Source organism: Oryzias melastigma, linkage group LG15 (genome assembly GCF_002922805.2).
Source record: "Oryzias melastigma strain HK-1 linkage group LG15, ASM292280v2, whole genome shotgun sequence".
NCBI lineage: Eukaryota > Metazoa > Chordata > Actinopteri > Beloniformes > Adrianichthyidae > Oryzias > Oryzias melastigma.
In genome coordinates, this window is record NC_050526.1 from 30,993,894 (window position 1) to 31,012,426 (window position 18,533).

Below are 18,533 nucleotides of genomic sequence, written 5' to 3' on the forward strand. Positions count from 1 at the left end.
AAGGACCCCTGACCTCTAGTGAAATGCTGCTGTAGGTCAACTGACTGAAAGGTTGGTGTTTGATCTATGAACGATGGAAGCCTAACCGGACTGGACTGGACCGGGCCGGACACCTGTAATGGCCCCCACCCCACCACCAAAAAAAAAACAAAAAAACACACACACCCACCCCCAAGATGGAGAAGATGAACCTCCAGCCACAAAAGTACATTTATTATAACATTTGCACCAATTTTCTCGGGTTTTCAGAATTGCTGCTTTAGAACACCGGAAGTTACGTCAGTATCCGCCTGAACTCCGTCTGTGAGCTTAGAACATCTGAAAATGTTCTAACGTGAAAGAAAAAAGTCAGTTCTGATCTTTGAAACGTGTAAAAGGATGAACCGCACGCTGTGTCCCCTGAACGCATCTCCCGAGGTGCATTCAGGGACACAGCGCGATGCAGTCACGACGTTCACTGACCGTGAGAACAGCGCGTGCCGAGCGTCTCCGGAGCGGATGATCCGTCCGAACCTGCCGGGTCGATGATCATCTGGAGCCTCCGCAGGTAAAATGTCACCTTTGCAGGTACGAACGTCGACATTATCATTCCGCGAGGCTTGGATGAGAGTCGCTGTTGTTTCCGAGCTCATATTTTTGTCCTTAAAAGCGACAATTCAGTTAAGAAGCGACAGAGGCGGAGAGAATCATTTATCGGTTCATTGTTTACTTCCCGGTTCCGGTTAAATGTGAGAAAACCGGACAGAAGAACTAGCATCGCCGGGAAATAAAAAAAAAATACCACCTTTTCCTGGTCAGTGAAGGCAGCACCGTCTGCGCATACTTTGTTCGTAGCATGACGTCATATTTAAGAGCCCGGAGAAGCGGCGCTGCTGTTCGGTTTAAATCTAACTTTATAAAAATCCCGTCAGAGTTTTTATCTGCGGTTTTCTGACTGAATCATCAGGATGATCCTCCCGCCCCCCACAGCAGGTGAGTTCACCTGGGCTGCCGCGCGCGCTAAAAGGGAACGAGGCTGAAATGTTGGCGATTCAAATCTTCCGGTTGAACCGAAACTGGGATCCACTTTGATAACCGGAAGAATAGAATCCGGAGAACCAGAACAAAAACAAAATGTTTCATTGAAACCAAAACAAGTGAATCTGCGGTTACGCTTTGGCCACGCCCCTTCAGGGCAGCTGTCCAGGTAAACACCTGTGATTGTCCACGTTCTAAAGTCTATTTATTTCTGTTCGGTTCGGGTCTGTAAACATGACTGAAAACAGCAACAATTCAGAACCGAGCCAGAATCTAAAAGTCCAGAAACTAAAGTTCTGGATTCTGCTGTAGAACCGGAACATAAGACCTTTAGAAAACACCTGATCAGAACCGAATAGTTCAGTCCAGAGAGTTCTGCTCAGGACGACCCGATTCCACCTGGACTGATCCATTCTGTTCCAACATGCGGTTCTGGTGGTGGGAGCGGTCCAATCACAGAGTCCGGATCAGGGAGCTCCTCCCCTTCGATCACACAGAGACCTGCGCCCCACCTGAAGGTTACCGGACACCTGAACGCGGTGGGGGGTCACGGTAAGCCCCTCCCACAGGAGCAGCTCCTGAGAGAGTCCGACCCCTGGTGGGGTCTGGTTCCACGGGGCGACCCCCACTGTGGCTACCTCTGGGGGGGGTGGACCCCCCACCCCCCTAGGCTCAAAATTTTTTGTGTTTGTGTTTTTCTCCTGACATTTTTACTGAATTCCTCTGCCCCCCCCTGCAGCCCCCCCATGTTCCTCCTGGCGCTGAGGTCCTCCAGACCCCCCCTCAGAGCTCTGCCCTCCTCCTGCTGGACTTGTAGGAGCAGCACCTCCCATATCCACCCCCACCCATGGCCTCCCCCTCCCAGTGTGCCCCCCAGCCTCGTCTTTAGGGTTAGGACCCCCCCCACTGCGAGTAGCTGCGCCTCCTTCCACTCCTCCGCCGGCATGGAGCTGCCAGACCGAGACCCCCCCAGGAAACGGATCAGAACCGGGCAGCAGAGAGGAGACGCCGAGGCCCCCCTCAGAGGACAGGTCCAGGACTTCAGGGGGAACCCTCCACCGAAACCCCCCCACACTGATGGGAGAGGGAGGGGCAACGTGGGTCAGCTGGTGGGGGGGCAGAGGAGCGGCGTCAGACCAGCAGGTCAGCAGAGGTGGTGGGGGGTGTCCTCCATAGCAGAGCCTTCATCCTCCTCCTCCTCCTCCTCCTCCTCCTCCTCAGGCCTCCACAGACACTGGCAGACCTGCAGCAGCGCCCCCCCTCCCCGGGGGGCTGGCCCCCCCTTCCTCTTCAGCGTCCTGTCCTACAACATCCTGTCCCAGCAGCTGCTGGACGACAACGCCGTCCTGTACCGCCACTGCCCCCCTGCCGTGCTGTCCTGGGACCACCGGCTGCCCAACCTGCTGGCGGAGATCCGCCTACTGCACGCGGATGTGAGGGCGCCGCCGCCACGCCGTCCTGACTCCTCCCCCTGGGCTGGCTCTAACCCACTTCCTGTCTCAGATTGTGTGTCTCCAGGAGGTTCAGGAGGACCACTACCACGGCCAGATCCTCGCCGCGCTGCAGGCTCTGGGTGATTAACGCCACGCCGCGGCGAGCCGATGACATCACACGAGCTCTGATGACTGTCCCCCCCCAGGTTACCACTGCGAGTACAAGAAGAGGACGGGGCAGAAGCCGGACGGCGTTGCCGTGGCCTTCAGGACGTCCCGCTTCCACCTCCTGTCCTCCAACGCCGTGGAGTTCTTCCGGCCCGGAGACCCCCTCCTGGACCGGGACAACGTGGGGCTGGTGCTACAGCTCCAGCCCCGCGATGGGCGGAGCCAGCCCTCCTCCATCTGCGTGGCCAACACCCACCTATTGTACAACCCGCGGCGCGGCGACATCAAGCTGACACAGCTCGCCATCCTGCTGGCTGAGGTGCAGCGGCTGGCCCGCCTCCCCGACGGCTCCAGCGACCCCGTGCTGCTCTGTGGGGATTTTAACTCCGCCCCCTGGAGCCCGCTCTACACGTTCCTGACCCGCGGCCGGCTGGAGTACCAGGGGATGCAGATCGGCATGGTAGTGGGGGCGAGGGGGTCACAGGTCAAATTGAGATTCAATCTTATGTGTGTTTGTGTCCGTGTGTAGGTGTCGGGTCAGGAGTCCGCCCCCAGGGGGCAGCGGCTCCTCCCGTTTCCCCTCTGGCCTCCCAATCTGGGCATCAGCCCTCAGTGTCAGTATGAAGCGTCCCCAGGTGAGTCTCACCTGGGTCATGTGACTCCGCCCTCTCATCGAGGTGAGGCAGACGGTCGTGGCTCCTCCGTAGGGGCGACCCCTGACCCCAACTCAGAGGATCAAGGCGGCGGAGCCGGCGCCGTGGTCTGCAGGTCAGTCTCTCAGTCGGGTTTGTAACGGGTCAGAACCAGAACTCAGGACTGAAAGCGGATCCGTTTGTGTCTCATTAGATCCAGGATCGAGCACGGCCTGACGCTGCGGTCGGCGTACCGACACCTGCAGCCGGACGGCCGGCCGGAGATCACCACCTTCCACTCGCGCACCGCCCTGACGGTGGATTACATCCTCTACAGCCCTGGTACGCGCTGAAACGTGCACACGTACCAAAACGTGCATGCACTTAAAGTGCACACACTGAAAGTGCACACACAGAAACGTGCACCCCGACATGCACACACAGAAACATGCACACACTGAAACGTGCACACACAGAAACGTGCACCCCGACATGCACACACAGAAACATGCACACACTGAAACGTGCACACACAGAAACATGCACACACAGAAACATGCACACACAGAAACGTGCACACACAGAAACGTGCACCCCGACATGCACACACAGAAACATGCACGCACTGAAACGTGCACACACTGAAACTGCACACGCACAGACGTGCACACAGAAACATGCACACACAGAAACGTGCACACACAGAAACCTGCACCCCGACATGCACACACAGAAACATGCACACACAGAAACCTGCACACACAGAAACGTGCACACACATGTTCACAGGTTGAAGCAGTTTCTTCTTTTGGACCTTCCTGGTTCTGTTTTTAGATGCTTTTGTTTAGAAACAGAATCTAAATCAATCTTCATTTAAACTTTTTTCAGTTTCAACAAAGGCCACACCTCCATTTTCCAGTGGGCGTGGCCTCCAGCTGATGGGCAGGCTGTCATTGGTGGGTCAGGAGGAGCTGGAGGAGGTTAACGGTCTGCCCAATCAGTACCAGTCCTCTGATCATCTCCCACTCCTGGCCCGGTTCCGCCTCCTTCACTGACCTGCAGACCTGTGGTTCTGAAGATGATGGTCTCTGTAGCTGTGAAAATATGGGTTCTACAACAGGACTGCAGGTTTGAATCTGGTTCTGTTGAAGGTCCAACTTGATCAGGATTCCACATTTTATACTTTTCCAGAAGATGATTCACTTTCAGTCGTTTACCGTTTGTAAATAAAGAAGCTCTTATTTTGGCGGGGTTTCTGGGTTTTATTTTGAAGAGTCTCATGTTCAGTAAATGTGATGAGTATCTGTTCTACAGGTTCTCCACTGACCCTCAAGCGGATCTGGTTTGATCCAGAATCTGATGACGTGAAAGTGTCACATGATGTAGTTTCTCAGTTGACCACTAGAGGCAGCAGAGTCCAGATGAAGCTGAAAGAAACCTGAGAGAACATTCTGGAAATGATGTTCTCTCAGTTACTGTTTGTTTGTTTTTTTTGTGGGGGGGTTGATTGGCTAGAAAGTTGTTTTTTAAAGTGGGCGGAGCTAACAATGTTTTTAGATAGTTAAAATGTTTAATCTGACCAGAATTTGTCGACTAATTTAGTTTTTAATTCTATAAATAGATTCCAGCAGATACTGTAAATGGAACCAACAGAATACAAACCATAGAGTTTTATTCAAACACATCCTGCTACATTTGCAGATGAAAAACAGATCATTTCTGGGGGGTCACGTTTCCACAGTCTGCATCCACTGTCACAATAATCCACAAACGGAGAAAGGGTTTGAAGAGCGTGCATGTGAAAGTGCACGACCCTGGACCCCCCCCAGTGTCATCAAGTCCGTCAGAAACATTTCAAACTTCAGAGGAAAACTTTAAAAACATGCAGATAAAACTGATTTCCATGCCAGCATGAAGGCATCCGAGTGTCTGCGTCTCCTCCTTCTGAGGCGGACCTCCTCTGAGGAGGAGACGCAGATCTGTCCTCCAGCCGGCAGCTTTCCAGCTTCCGGACCAGAACGGTTTGTGCTTCTCAGACTCTGAGCGTCTGGAGATCCAGAAACTGAGTCAGGTTCTCAGAACGATGACTACATTTCCCAGCATGCTTTGCTGAAAGACTGTCTCGGCTGGCCTGGGTCTTCTCGGGTTCTAAACTCGGAGTCTGTGCTGACCCTCAACCAAGTCTCAGACCGCCCCAATGCATGCTGGTCCTGGCTCCATGAAGCCAACAGGACAAGGTCCTGCAGACCCCCAGACCCTGACTGGATCCAGAACCTCCATCCAGAAAGATTCTGAACAGAACCGCTGGTAAAGAGCCGGAGTCCGACATACTGCTGGGTCTGAGGTCCAGCGGGACCCTCATTCTGGACTCCAGACTCCCAAAGTCTTAAACGGTTCTTGATTTTCAGCAGGAAACTTTTCTCAACTGAACTAAAACTTTGATTTTGAAAAACCCGCAGCTTCAAACCCGCAGAACAAACATGGCCGACGCCCCCCTCCCCCCTTGTTAGGAAAAGTGCTTCACTGAACAGGAAGTCCGCCTCCAGATCAGCTGATCCAGGTTCTGCCGGCACAGAATCAGATGCGGATCTGGTAGCCGTCGCTGAGGGTGCTGAGCTCTGCTGGTTTCCTCTCCACTGAGGACCTGAAAGAGAGCAGAGGGGGTTGTTGTAGCTGGAGCTGGGGGAGCAGGTAAGAATGAGAGAAACACTTTCTGTAGAAGAGGAAAGTCATGGCAGGAAAGAACAGGAGCATTGTGGGAAAATGATGACCCCCCCCCCCGTTAGCATCTGCTACATGCTAGCTTCCTCTGAGTTTGGTGTTCTGATGTGTTTGTTGGTTTGGGGGAGATGACAGACACTCAACCAGTCAGCTATTAAACCTCATCTTCATCATATTCTTCTTCATCTTCATCATCCTCTTCATCCTCATCCTCTTCATCATCATCATCCTCATCTTCATCCTCTTCATCATCCTCATCCTCTTCATCATCATCTTCATCATCCTCTTCATCTTCATCATCCTCTTCATCATCATCATCCTCATCATCCTCTTCATCATCATCCTCATCATCCTCTTCATGATCATCCTCATCATCATTCACTTCATCATCCTCATCTTCATCATCATCTTCATCATCCTCTTCATCATCATCATCCTCATCTTCATCCTCTTCATCATCATCATCCTCATCCTCTTCATCATCATCATCCTCAACATCTTCATCATCATCTTCATCATCCTCTTCATCATAATCTTCATCCTGAATTTCCCAGTGACTCTCCTGAGATTAAACTGACAGCAGTGGTGGTGGTGGTGGGGGGGGGGTTATCAGAACAGGTCAGAGCTGCTGCTGACACCCCCCCCCCCCATTCACTGCAGAGAATAACGTTTAGAGGGGGGGGGTACATGGAAAGTGACCTCGTGTGACCCCGTCTGGACAGTCACTTACGATTTGTCTCGGCGCCGCACAAATGGCTGCTGGGTGCTGCCCTGCCGTCGCCGTGGCGATAAGGACTTCCCCCGGCTGCGCTCCTTGATGGGAGACTGGGCACTTGAGGACTTCAGGATCTGGGGAGGGGGACAGAGACCAACCATCACACCACCACCACCGTGCTTCAGTCTGAGCAAAGACGAACTATGAACACAAACTGAGAGAAGTCAACGCCTCATGATCCTCGTGGTCACATGACCTGAAGACGCCAAACTGATACAACCATCCGGAAGGTCAACCTTTACTGTGACCTTAGAGTGAGTGGACACCCCACCCCCTCCCCATGCCACATTTATCACTGAGGAAGAACCAGATAAAGGGTAGAAATGGTCGTCACAGGAGAAGATCCCGCCTCCTTCAGGGAAAAGGTTCCGCCTCCTTCAGGGAGAAGGTCCCGCCTCCTTCAGGGAAAAGATCCCGCCTCCTTCAGGGAAAAGGTCCCGCCTCCTTCAGGGTGAAGGTCCCGCCTCCTTCAGGGAGAAGGTCCCGCCTCCTTCAGGGTGAAGGTCCCGCCTCCTTCAGGGTGAAGGTCCCGCCTCCTTCAGGGAAAAGGTTCCACCTCCTTCAGGAAAAAGGGCCCGCCTCCTTCAGGGAGGGGTCTCCAGTCTTGCTGCAGGTCCTTAATGGCGCTCTGATGGGTCATGTGATCCTTCCGCTCTCCTTGGCTTTTTTACATTAAAAGTGGGGTCATCTGGACCCACCAGACAGTGCGCTGAACTTTTTTTATCTTTGATTTTTGAGTTTCACTGATGTCCATGGCAGACATAAAATCCTGTCCACCTTTGTCCACATTTGTCATGGAAGGAATCACATCAATATGTGGGCGGAGTCATCTGGACCCCAAAGAGAGCGGAAGGGTTAAAGCTGATCTGTGCCGTTTGTGGTCACAAGAGGAAACAGTTGGAAAGTATTGTGGCTGCAACTGTAGGTGGAGCTGTCATGGCTCCGCCTACAGCAGGTCATGTGACCTCGAGGACCGTGAAGCAAACTTTCCTGAACCAGAACGACCCGCCTTCTGTGAAAATTCAAGTTGATTTTAACGTGTTTGTTTATTCTTCACAGCCTCACACAGACAATGGACCATGATGCATTGCAGCCTTGGCTTTGAGATTTTCAAATTAAAAGCTTGCGTCTCGCCTGCAGATTTTCTCTTATCAGAGCGATCCACATTTGAACTTGTGTTTGCTTTGGGTTTGAGGTTCTGATCCGACCCTTTCATTCTGGTTCTGGTTGGGAATGGAGGAACAGAAGTGAAGAGAACGTTTGGCAGTAGAGTGAGAGCGGACCTTCATCTTCATGTCTCGGCCGTGTTTCTCCAGCTCCTTCTTCATCTCTTCGGCTCCGAGGCGGGAAACGTTCAGCACCAAATACTTCCACTCGATTGGCTGGAAGACGTGGGGGTCATGAGGCACGTACAGGCCGATCTTCACCTGTGGAGAGAGCACACCTGTTCAAGCGCCCCCCTCTCCTCCCCTCCATCACCCCCCCCACTACCTTAGTCAGAGAGTGCTGGTACTTCCTGTAGGAACTCTCAAATTCAGCCACCAGGTCTCCCAGGGTCCGGTGGGTCAGCGGCTTGTCCATCAGGTCCTGGCGCCGGCTCATTCCCAACGACCCGTAGCGGCCATTGCAGTACACTCCCAGAACCACATGGTGGAAGCAGTGACCCGAGAACTGGGTCTTAAAGCTGATGGGGAAGCGCTCCAGTGTGGTCAGCCCGTTGGTCAGGTAGCTGCTCAGAAGCTGTTAAGGATCAGAACACCCCCCCCACACACACATACACACACAGAAGACACAGAGGGGATGACTGGTCATGTGACACCCCTCCCTAACAGGCTCTAAACAGAACCGCGGGTCAGAACTTTAAAGAAATCATCTGATTTCATGATGGAGCAACAACACAAAAACATTCAGAGACACACAAACACGAACCGTCTGGCCTCACAATCAACCATCTGCTGCAGATGGAATCGGGGGCCGTCATTGGCTGGAACAGCTGCCAATCACACAGCAGCCTCTGTTTCACCCATTATGAAGAGGAGACAGACTCACAAACACACACATATACACACATATTGTGATTAGGATACATCCCCAGGATGACTGCCTCCAGACACTTGATTGGCAGAGACTCTCTGATCATCTCTCTGGCCGTCTCCATCAGCCTGCAGGAGGACTGGATGTTAAGGTTCTGCTGGAGGTCCAGTAGAACTTCTAGAAGGAACCGTTCCAGATACGGTCCAGAACTTCTAGAAAGAACCACTCCAGAGACGGTCCAGAACTAGAAGGAACCGTTCCAGAGACGCCAGACGCCTGGGTCAGAGGTCCGGTGATGAAACTCACCCACACAGCGGCCGGCTCTTCTTGACCTCAAAGAACTGGGTTCCTGTGTGGTTGTATCTGCAGCAGCTGAAGTCAGGAGGAACAACACCGAGGGTTCTAGAGTAAAGCTAACCGATCCAGAGTAAAGCTAACCGCTCTAGAGTAAAGCTAACCGTTCTAGAGTAAAGCTAACCGTTCCGGAGTAAAGATAACAGTTCTGGAGTGAAGATAACAGTTCTAGAGTAAAGCTAACGGTTCTAGAGTAAAGCTAACAGTTCCGGAGTAAAGATAACAGTTCTGGAGTGAAGATAACAGTTCTAGAGTAAAGCTAACGGTTCTGGAGTAAAGCTAACGGTTCTAGAGTAAAGCTAACCGTTCTGGAGTAAAGCTAACCGCTCTAGAGTAAAGCTAACCGTTCCGGAGTAAAGATAACCGTTCTAGAGTAAAGCTAACCGTTCTAGAGTAAAGCTAACAGTTCCGGAGTAAAGATAACGGTTCTGGAAAAAGCTAACCGTTCTAGAGTAAAGCTAACAGTTCCAGAGTAAAGCTAACCGATCCAGAGTAAAGATAACAGTTCTGGAGTGAAGATAACAGTTCTAGAGTAAAGCTAACGGTTCTAGAGTAAAGCTAACAGTTCTAGAGTAAAGCTAACCGTTCTGGAGTAAAGCTAACCGTTCTAGAGTAAAGCTAACCGTTCTAGAGTAAAGCTAACAGTTCTAGAGTAAAGCTAACAGTTCCGGAGTAAAGCTAACAATTCTGGAGTAAAGTTAACTGTTCTGGAGTAAAGCTAACAATTCTGGAGTAAAGTTAACCGTTCCAGAGTAAAGATAACAGTTCTGAAGTAAAGCTAACCGTTCTGGAGTAAAGCTAACAGTTCTAGAGTAAAGCTAACCCTTCTAGAGTAAAGCTAACCGTTCTGGAGTAAAGCTAACCGTTCTGGAGTAAAGCTAACCGTTCTAGAGTAAAGTTAACTGTTCTGGAGTAAAGCTAACCGATCCAGAGTAAAGATAACAGTTCTAGAGTAAAGCTAAACGTTCTGGAGTAAAGCTAACAGTTCTAGAGTAAAGATAACAGTTCTAGAGTAAAGCTAAACGTTCTGGAGTAAAGCTAACAGTTCTAGAGTAAAGCTAACCGTTCTAGAGTAAAGCTAACCGATCCAGAGTAAAGATAACAGTTCTAGAGTAAAGCTAACCGTTCTAGAGTAAAGCTAAACGTTCTGGAGTAAAGCTAACAGTTCTAGAGTAAAGCTAACCCTTCTAGAGTAAAGCTAACCGTTCTAGAGTAAAGCTAACCATTCTAGAGTAAAGCTAACAGTTCTAGAGTAAAGCTAACCATTCTAGAGTAAAGTTAACCGATCCAGAGTAAAAATAACAGTTCTAGAGTAAAGCTAACAGTTCTAGAGTAAAGCTAACAGTTCTGGAGTAAAGCCAACCGTTCCAGAGTAATGCTAACCGTTCCAGAGTAAAGCCAACCGTTCCAGAGTAAAGCTTACTGAGGTGAACTCGGTGTCTGTGCGGTTCTACGATGACCCATCAGTGCAGCTTACACTGGTTCTGGACTGAAGGATACTGCAAAGCCTTCATGTACTTCTGGACCGTCAGCAGCCAGTCCGACACCGACATGGACGCTCGGAACGTTGGGACCGCCGGGACCGGATGCTGAAAGAAAAGCTCGGACATCAGTTCACAGCGTGTGGTTCCAGGATTGAAATCCTCGGTTCCTGCAGTTCTATGACTCCTTCAGCAGCCCAGGAGAAGCAGCTGGAGAACTCCAGAAACGTTCCTGCAGGAAAGCAGGATCAGAACCGCAGGAAGTCCAGAGATCTACGGACCGAAGGAGGTCTAGAAATAAACCATTCTGAGTTTAGATCCAGAATCAGCTGTAGTTAGTGGTGATCCTCTCTGGATCAGCTGTGATCAACTTTGTTTTCCAAACACAACATAAACCAGAAATCTGGTCTCTGTAACCAAATTGGGGGAGTCCTCAGAGATCACATGACCTTCATCCAGACGGTGAGTGACAGCTGAGATGATTGACATGTGCGGTAGGAGAGAAGACCTGGGCTCTGTCAGACTCCCCCCTAACCCCTACCTACTATCTAGTGCCCTGGGTTCTAAAGGTGATTCGGACACCATGCTCTCTACTTTTATATCGTGTTTCTAAAGACCAGATATGACGTCACAGAATTCACGAAGGGAACAAATAAAAATGAACATTTCACGTTTATTCATGTCTCCACTGTGTTCTGATGGTGAAAATGTGTTTGGATGATTCAAATATCACATTTAAACATGTTTATTTGTTCAAAATTGTTCGACCGCAATGCATTGTGGTCTATATCCGCTGATGTATGCAAGCTCGTTTTTCGCAAAGACTTCTGGGAAATTTCAAGTGCACTCGATTTTGGAATTAGTAGATCCGGTCAGCATTAAAGATGGCGAACGCACCACATAGTGATTGGGGGGATTTTGGACACAGCCCTGGTTTCCCTGGTAACCCTCTGAGACCATGTGACCTGTGACATCACAGGCTGGTCCTGAAGCAGGAGAAGGAGAACAGGAGGAGACGGTTTGGCTTCTGCTGCTGTTTCATGTGGTCCCGCTGATGCTGACAGATTATCCAGATCCTGGATTATTGCAGTGGGATTATGCGTCTACTGTTCTGAGTTTTGGAGTGAAGCCCCGCCCATATTCGCCTTCTTTCCCCCTCCCAGAAACTCTTTTTCCATCTCTGCAGCAGCTGTGCTGTATGAAGGTCACCCCCCCCAGGAAACGGTTGGTGTCGGGTTACACGCACATGCAGCAGCTGACACCCCCCCAGAGGAATCCAACAGGCGGATCTGGTTCCTGAGCTTCATCCTCTGATCCGAACCCCCCTCATCAGGAAGTTTGTCTGAACACATAACCCCCCCCTTCTGTTTCTACTGGGAGACCTGGCCGGGGGGGTCACTTACTTTGGGAAGGAAGGCGGCGTTCCTGATCCTGGTCACCATCTCCTGACCTTCCGGATGCACCGCTGCCACGTGGGACCACATCCGGTCCCAGGTAGAACCCTCGATAGGGAAGCCGCCCCGGTTGACGTAGAACTGAACCCCCCCATCTTTCTCCTCCTCCTCTGGAGACTGGGGGCTCCGGTAGGGGGGGGAGGAGGAGGACGCCTCCTGTCTGCTGCAGCGGAGGAGGTACAGGGAGCTGGAGCTCCGGGACCGACCGTACCGGCTCAACTTGGCCGGGGAGGTTCCAGTCCGGCTCGGGGGGGTGGGTCCAGTCATGGATCCGGAGGAGTTAGGATGAGGAGTCTGCTTCTCCTGTCAGTGAGACATGCCGAACCCTGGAAGGAGAAACGGGACAGATGTTTAGACCAGGACTTCAGCAGAACCAGAACTTTGCAGAACCAAAGAGCCCAGGACTCCTGTAGAGACCAGAACTTCAGCAGAACCACAGAGACAAGAACCAGGACTCTTGCAGAGACCAGAACTTTAGCAGAACCAAAGAACCCATAACCAGGACTTTTGCAGAACCACAGAGACCAGGACTTCTGTAGAACCAGAACCAGGACTATTTTTTTAGAGCCACAAAGACCTGGACTTCTGCAGAACCAGAACCAGGACTCCTGCAAAGACAAGGACTTGTTCGGGTTCGGAGATCCTCTCGTCAGAACCAGATGAATCCTGAACAGAACCAGACCAGTCATCTGACTCCTGATCCGGGATTTCCGTCTTAATCCGAGCCTACCGTGTCTCGCGCGCTCCTCGCCCCCCCGGTTTAGCCGCTTCTTCTGGGGGAGTCGGTCGGGTGAGGAGACGCGGGTTCCATTCATGGGGAGGCGAGCTCCTCCGCCGCAGCCTGGGGGGGCAGTTTTATGTCTGAGGCTTTGTGTCCCCCCCCCCACTGGTTAGTGTCAATGGTTAAATCTCGAATTTACCGCCTTCACTTCCGGTTTGTTTCAGAACAATAGTCACGTGATCGTGTTTCGTGACCTTCTTCTCAGTAATATAAAGTATGAATACAGAACAGTCCACACTGTTCTGGTTGGTACTGGGATCAGAACCCCCAGCAGATGATTAAAGAAACTTCAGGTGAACATTTACTCTACGGTTGTCTTATTTTGAAAGTACACCGGAGGTCTTTCCAGTGGATGTCAGATTCGCGCTTAACCTTCGTCTCCGCAGAGGAGCCGTTATTTCCCCAACCGGGTTCTTCTGGTCCCGGAATCCCCGCCCGGTACCGACAGACTCGTTCAGAACTTCGTTTGTGTTCTACAGAATAAAGATGATCCAGTTTGTGACCCGAAAACACCGTAACTCTGGTCTCATAGTAACGCGGGCCGTCTCAGTGTTTGGCGGCTTCTGATTGGTCAATTCAACAAAGGGGGGCGGGGCTAAGATCTGGCTCTAGAACCAACACTGCGCTGTGATTGGTTCACTTCGAGGAGTCAACAAGTTTAATAATTTACGTCGAGTTTTTTTCGAATTTCAAGAATTTTGACACATTTATTAACTTTGATTTATTGAGTGTTTATGACGTCACTCGAGCTTTTTAATAACTTCAAATGCTTATTATCATTTAATCTCAAACTGAACTAAATATGACATTTCTGACAGCAGAGGATGTTAATGTATGTAAATGGTGTAAAATGAAGAACTGGTAAATAAAAACGACAAACAAGGAAGTAGTTTTATGAAAATAGAATCATTTAAACACAGAGATGAAGAATAATGTAAAAAATAATGTTAATACGAAGACTGTTAAAACAGTAACTGGTTAATCAACTAAAGGAAATATTTAGATTAAAAAACATAAAAGTAAAAAGAGCAAATATATATATTTTTTAAATCAGAGAAAGTTTACAAACATCCATAGTGATAAGATAAGATAGATAAAATAAACTGTTAAAATGTTTAAAACCCGTCAGAGTGAAGAATTGAAGCAGAGTCTCCTGAAGGAGGTGAACCTTTCCAAAACCTAAAAGAATCTTTCCTGACCTTTACCGCCCCCCTCTGATCAAAACGGGCCATTACACTTTTTCATCTGGATGAAAATGATCTTTTTAGCTGAACCCGATTGTGACAGAAATAGAATCACGAGCATGGATCAAAAATGGATCAGTGATGATCTGCTGTTATCACCTTCCTGGATCATGATGGATGACCTTTGACCCTGAGGTCAAGGCTGGCAGCACATGCGCTGCTGCCTCCCATAGACACATCTACTATATGTATTCTCACCACCTGATCGGGCTATGATCCCATGAACGCAGGTATTTACAGAGCAGCAGGTCATGAAAACATCAGGCTCTTGGTAAACTTCCATCATCTGAGTCAAGAGGACCCCCAAAGTTAGAGCGATGACGTGTTTATGGACAAGAAGAAAGCTGGGATTTTCTTTCTTTTTGATCAAGATTCAAAACTAATTAAAATCTTTTTTATATATTATTATTTAACATTTTCGTCAGAATTAATTAGTTCGTTTAACTTTGAGTCATCGGCCACCGGGAGGTGCGCACGCAACGAGCGGATGTTTAAACACCAACGAAGAAGAAGGAGCCGGAAGGAGAGTGGCGGAATCATGGCGGAGCCGGAGTGAGTGTTTTGGTCTTTCATCCCCGTCCATCCTCAGTCTGTGTCCGTCTGATCCTCTGCGTGACCGCGGTACCGGAGAGCTGTCTTTCTCCGGAGAGAGGGGGGGCGTTCACGAGCCGCCATTAGGAAGCTTAAATGAACTTTAGAGGGGTTTTAAAAACCCCGCACGGAGACAGCTGTTTCTCTGATTAAAAAACGCATTTATGATGTTTTTGTGACGTTTTAACGCTGAACGACGGTCATCTGTTAGAGCAGAAACTCCAACATGTGCTGTCCTGCTGCTGCAGGTCACAGAAGGTCATCAAGCTGGTCCCAGAGTTTCTCCTGAAGAAGAGGAAAGCCTACCAGGCCATCAAAGCCACCCAGGCCAAGCTCGCGTTGCTGGAGAAGAGGAAGGTGGGGGTTGTAGTCCATGGCGATGGACTACAAACGGAGAACTGATCCTGTTGTGTCCCTGTTCAGGTAGCAAGAGGGAAACCGGTAAACTTCAAGCGTCTGGAGGATTTCCTGAAAGATGGACACCGGAAGCATCGAGACGAGACGCGGATCCGGAGGGCTGAACACCGGCCGCCGCCTCCGCTGCCCCCGGCGGGCAACAAGCTGGCCTTCGCCGTCCGGATCAGAGAGTAAGTCAGTCTGCATCTCCTCCAAGCATCTCTGAGGAACTCTCGGGGGGGGGGCTGGTTTCCCTCTGAGGAACATTGGGTTACCCTCTGGGTAACGTGGGGTTACCCTCGGGGGAACGCCGGGTTAGGGTTACGGTTAGGGTTAGGGTTACAAGGGTGGCGTCCTCTGGAACAGTCCCAGAGAAGTGCTGATCTCTCTCTGCTGTGATCTAAACAGACTTTGATAAGAACAGTGGTTTGGTTCAGACCAGTATTGGACCTGGACCACTTTAGAACCAAGGCTGTAGTAGTCCGGGTCCAGACTAGAACCAGATCCTGTTCTAGATATTTGATGGTGCTGGAACAGCCTGAGTCGCTGCCGTTCTGGTGATGAGGCGTGGTCATCTTAAGACACACCCCCTGAGTGGTGTTGTGTTTGTGGCCCCCCAGGATCAAAGGCGTCAGCCCCAAAGTCAGGAAGGTGGTCCAGATGATGAGGCTGAGGAAGATCTTCAGCGGAGCCTTCGTCAAGATCAACAAGGCGTCTGTGGCCATGATGAAGGTGGTGGAGCCGTACGTGGCGTGGGGGTGAGTGCTCCTCCTCCTCCTCCCCACACCCCCTCCTCCTCTCTGCTAACCCCCCCTCCCTCCTCAGGTTCCCTAACCTGAAGTCGGTCCGTGAGCTCATCCTGAAGAGAGGTCAGACCCGGGTCGGCAGGCGGAGGGTTCCTCTGACGGACAACGCGCTGATCGAGCAGCACATGGGTACGACCCCCCCGGACCGTCTGTGGGGGGTTCTGAAGATCCAGAACCCCCCAGGGTCCTGTCAGTGGCTCCTGTTGGATCTCTGATCTGATCTTCTGCCCCCCTCCCAGGTAAACACGGTATCATCTGTCTGGAGGATCTGATCCATGAGATCTTCTCCGTGGGGCGGAGCTTCCAGCCGGCCAACAACTTCCTGCTGCCCTTCCGCCTGTCGGTTCCTCGCCACGCTGCGCGGGACAAAGCCGGGCTCCTGAAGGACCTGGGGGCGCCAGGTTTCCGTGGTGCCGACATCAACGCCATCGTCAGACTGTTGAACTGATCTGCAGCTTCTGCTGCTGCTTTACCCACCGGATCACACCCACAAACTGTCCTGGAGGGGGCGCCGTGCACGTGTGTACGGCGGGGGAGGGGGGACCTCCATGAACATTTCTAAAGGGAGACGACTAAATAAAGGTTTTCTACTCGATGAACAGCAGGTTTATGAAACGTCTCAGAGGATCTGTGGGGGGTTGTTACCCAGTGGGGGGCTCTGATGCACCACCCACCACCACCACCCTCGGAGGATCTGGTCCATCAACAGAGATCTGCATGATGGGGGGGAGGGCATGTCGTGAAGGATTTGCTGAGATGAGTCACCATGGGGGGGGTCACAGCGGCTTCAGCTGAGGTCTCTGGTGCTGCGTTCAGGTTCCTCGGGAAGGGTCTGCTTTCTTCAGCTTCAGGACTGTTTGTGCAGCTGCCCCCCCCCCCTGGTGTTTCCATGGTGACGGATGGAAAGACACCAGCTGATCAGGATGCTGCGTTCAGGGGTTTGGTTGAAGAGTCGGCCATCTCAGATTTTGTTTTTTACTGATCAAACTAACGAGCTCAGACCGGTCGATCAGACCGATCTGATCCATCGATCTGATCGATCAGACCGGTCGATCGGTCTGATCGATGGAATCTGTCCTGAAGAGTCGATTCTTCAGGAAATAATGACATTATTTTTAATTTCAAGGAAAACCAAACGTGGAGTTTTGCTCAAATATTTTGATGTGAAAAACTTTATTGTTCATGAATCAAACTGTGCTGTGGTGTAGCGGTTAGCACTCTCCTCAGCACAGTAACAATGTCCAGGTTCAAATCCCAGCTGGTTCTGATTCCTCCTGAGGTTCAGTGAGTGGGTGTGGCTCTGCCATAGACCGCCTACCTGTTCAGGTAAACCCCGCCTCCATCTAACAGAAGTAAAGATAGGCTCCAGCAGCCCCATGACTGTTTAATGCTCAGGTCCGGATGGATGGAGAGTTGGTCCGTCCAGCATCTGAGTCTCCTCGCGGGATCTTCATATCAGGAGCTGCTCTTCTCAACTTCAAAACCGTTTTTTTGTTTTTGTTTTTTTTTAGGTGGGGGGTTAAATGTCTCCATCTCCTGGTTATTTGTTCCTTTGTAAACGTGTTTCTGTCAGATTTGACACAAATCCTTGTTAAGCTTCCGTCCCGCATTCCTCGTGCGGGGGGGTCAGGCGGGTCTCGTGCCTTTAATTTGGCGCCGGTTTGTACATTTCCGCTCCTGGAGGCGCACATGAACGCAGCAGCCTCGTGTCAAGGAGACTGGGCGGTCCGTGACGTCACAGGGAGGCGGGCTCACCTCTGCGGGTCACGACCATAGACTGTAAAAACAATGGACAGATCGATCCATGAGGTCTCCCGCTTTCACCGTCACTTCCTGAAACGGATATCGCCATTTGCAAACAATCTTCAGCGATTGGTCTGAGTCATAGCTGAGTCATGAATCTACAGGAAGTACTGTCGCCAATCAGGAGTGAGTTTATTGCAACCGTCCACCTCCTTCCACGCCTCGACCACGAGACCGCGGATGTAAACGTCGGCTCGAGACGACTGTGAAGTTGGCTTCCGATTTTTCCGAACAGGACCTGTTTTTAGGTGGTCTGAGTTCGAATAATACAGTGGAACGCTCTCGCTGTGAATCGGAAGCCAACTTCAGCGTCAGCGGCTCGAGAGAATTGTACAAGTCATTGTTGAAGCCTTTGAGGGAGAACCATTCCAACATTTGATTCTGTCAGCGGTCCTTTTTGATTTACTTACATTTATTCCTTTTAGTCGAGATAAAAGGAGCATTTGGGTGACGCCGTGCCCGAACTGCGCGCGCCGCAGCATTACTTCACGTGCGGCCACGTTACAGTCTGATCAGATCCACGTGAGAAGCGCGTTTAGCGGTATTTAAAATAAATAACCATCCTAACAAGTGAACAGCTGGATCTTTTTTCTGTTTAAAACACGACCAGGTCCTTTAAGTTTGTCTCGAGCTCCTCAGACGGCTGCGTCTAATTCAGGCTGAAGCTGGAAAAGTGAAGAAGATGAAACTTTGGTTGGTGGTTTTATGGAGGAGCTGTACCATTCTGTATGATACGCAACTTATAAACAAACAATAAAGTCCAAAGCACATAACCTCAGAGTAAATCTATTTCTACAGAGTAAATCCTCATCTAAAAATGTCGACAGCATGCTCCTCTTGTTG

At 50.6% G+C, this 18,533-nt stretch overlaps 3 protein-coding genes and 1 long non-coding RNA gene across 7 annotated transcripts; 2 read left to right on the plus strand and 2 right to left on the minus strand.

Moving 5' to 3' along the window:
* Positions 1 to 192: 192 nt before the first annotated feature.
* Positions 193 to 1,190, minus strand: LOC112140974. Its single transcript, XR_002918300.2, has 2 exons — positions 463 to 1,190; positions 193 to 329 (listed from the first exon to the last, which is right to left on the minus strand). It is a non-coding gene; the product is annotated as an uncharacterized LOC112140974 (long non-coding RNA).
* On the plus strand, positions 347 to 4,496 carry angel2 (angel homolog 2 (Drosophila)). 2 transcript variants are annotated; one of them, XM_024264005.2, is made up of 8 exons: positions 347 to 547; positions 1,757 to 2,160; positions 2,239 to 2,450; positions 2,521 to 2,590; positions 2,657 to 3,078; positions 3,148 to 3,386; positions 3,465 to 3,592; positions 4,139 to 4,496. In XM_024264005.2, the coding sequence occupies exons 1-8, from the start codon at positions 525 to 527 to the stop codon at positions 4,303 to 4,305; spliced, it is 1,665 nt and encodes a 554-aa protein (XP_024119773.1). In that variant the 5' UTR covers positions 347 to 524; the 3' UTR covers positions 4,306 to 4,496. The 2 variants fall into 2 exon arrangements, with proteins under 2 accessions (XP_024119773.1, XP_036071301.1); XM_036215408.1 differs by lacking the exon at positions 347 to 547 and adding an exon at positions 1,233 to 1,569.
* A 409-nt stretch (positions 4,497 to 4,905) lies between these two features.
* Positions 4,906 to 13,409, minus strand: vash2 (vasohibin 2). Of its 3 annotated transcripts, none has more exons than XM_024264008.2 (9): positions 13,223 to 13,409; positions 12,019 to 12,395; positions 10,635 to 10,723; positions 9,087 to 9,143; positions 8,834 to 8,908; positions 8,238 to 8,478; positions 8,030 to 8,173; positions 6,702 to 6,820; positions 4,906 to 5,894 (listed from the first exon to the last, which is right to left on the minus strand). In XM_024264008.2, exons 2-9 carry the CDS (start codon positions 12,334 to 12,336, stop codon positions 5,828 to 5,830), a joined length of 1,110 nt encoding a protein of 369 aa, XP_024119776.1. In that variant the 5' UTR covers positions 12,337 to 12,395; positions 13,223 to 13,409; the 3' UTR covers positions 4,906 to 5,827. The 3 variants fall into 3 exon arrangements, with proteins under 3 accessions (XP_024119776.1, XP_024119774.1, XP_024119777.1); XM_024264006.2 differs by lacking the exon at positions 13,223 to 13,409 and adding an exon at positions 12,800 to 13,203; XM_024264009.2 differs by lacking the exon at positions 13,223 to 13,409 and adding an exon at positions 12,800 to 13,201 and having other exon boundaries at positions 8,238 to 8,475.
* A 1,079-nt stretch (positions 13,410 to 14,488) lies between these two features.
* rpl7l1 (ribosomal protein L7-like 1) lies at positions 14,489 to 16,496 on the plus strand. The gene is made up of 6 exons (XM_024264053.1): positions 14,489 to 14,646; positions 14,934 to 15,042; positions 15,109 to 15,272; positions 15,702 to 15,839; positions 15,907 to 16,016; positions 16,127 to 16,496. Exons 1-6 carry the CDS (start codon positions 14,582 to 14,584, stop codon positions 16,333 to 16,335), a joined length of 795 nt encoding a protein of 264 aa, XP_024119821.1. The 5' UTR covers positions 14,489 to 14,581; the 3' UTR covers positions 16,336 to 16,496.
* Positions 16,497 to 18,533: the final 2,037 nt, after the last annotated feature.

Coding starts and splice junctions, on each gene's coding strand:
- angel2 (XM_036215408.1), top strand. CDS start 1,442: ATGCGGTTCTGGTGGTGGGAGCGGTCCAATCACAGAGTCCGGATCAGG. Junction 1,570..1,756: donor GAACGCGGTGGGGGGTCACG/GTAAGCCCCTCC, acceptor CCCCCCCTGCAG/CCCCCCCATGTTCCTCCTGG. Junction 3,079..3,147: donor AGGGGATGCAGATCGGCATG/GTAGTGGGGGCG, acceptor GTCCGTGTGTAG/GTGTCGGGTCAGGAGTCCGC.
- vash2 (XM_024264008.2), bottom strand. CDS start 12,336: ATGACTGGACCCACCCCCCCGAGCCGGACTGGAACCTCCCCGGCCAAG. Junction 8,909..9,086: donor AAGAGCCGGCCGCTGTGTGG/GTGAGTTTCATC, acceptor GTCCTCCTGCAG/GCTGATGGAGACGGCCAGAG. Junction 8,479..8,833: donor GAGGCAGTCATCCTGGGGAT/GTATCCTAATCA, acceptor ACAGCTTCTGAG/CAGCTACCTGACCAACGGGC.
- rpl7l1 (XM_024264053.1), top strand. CDS start 14,582: ATGTTTAAACACCAACGAAGAAGAAGGAGCCGGAAGGAGAGTGGCGGA. Junction 14,647..14,933: donor GGAATCATGGCGGAGCCGGA/GTGAGTGTTTTG, acceptor CTGCTGCTGCAG/GTCACAGAAGGTCATCAAGC. Junction 15,043..15,108: donor CGTTGCTGGAGAAGAGGAAG/GTGGGGGTTGTA, acceptor GTCCCTGTTCAG/GTAGCAAGAGGGAAACCGGT.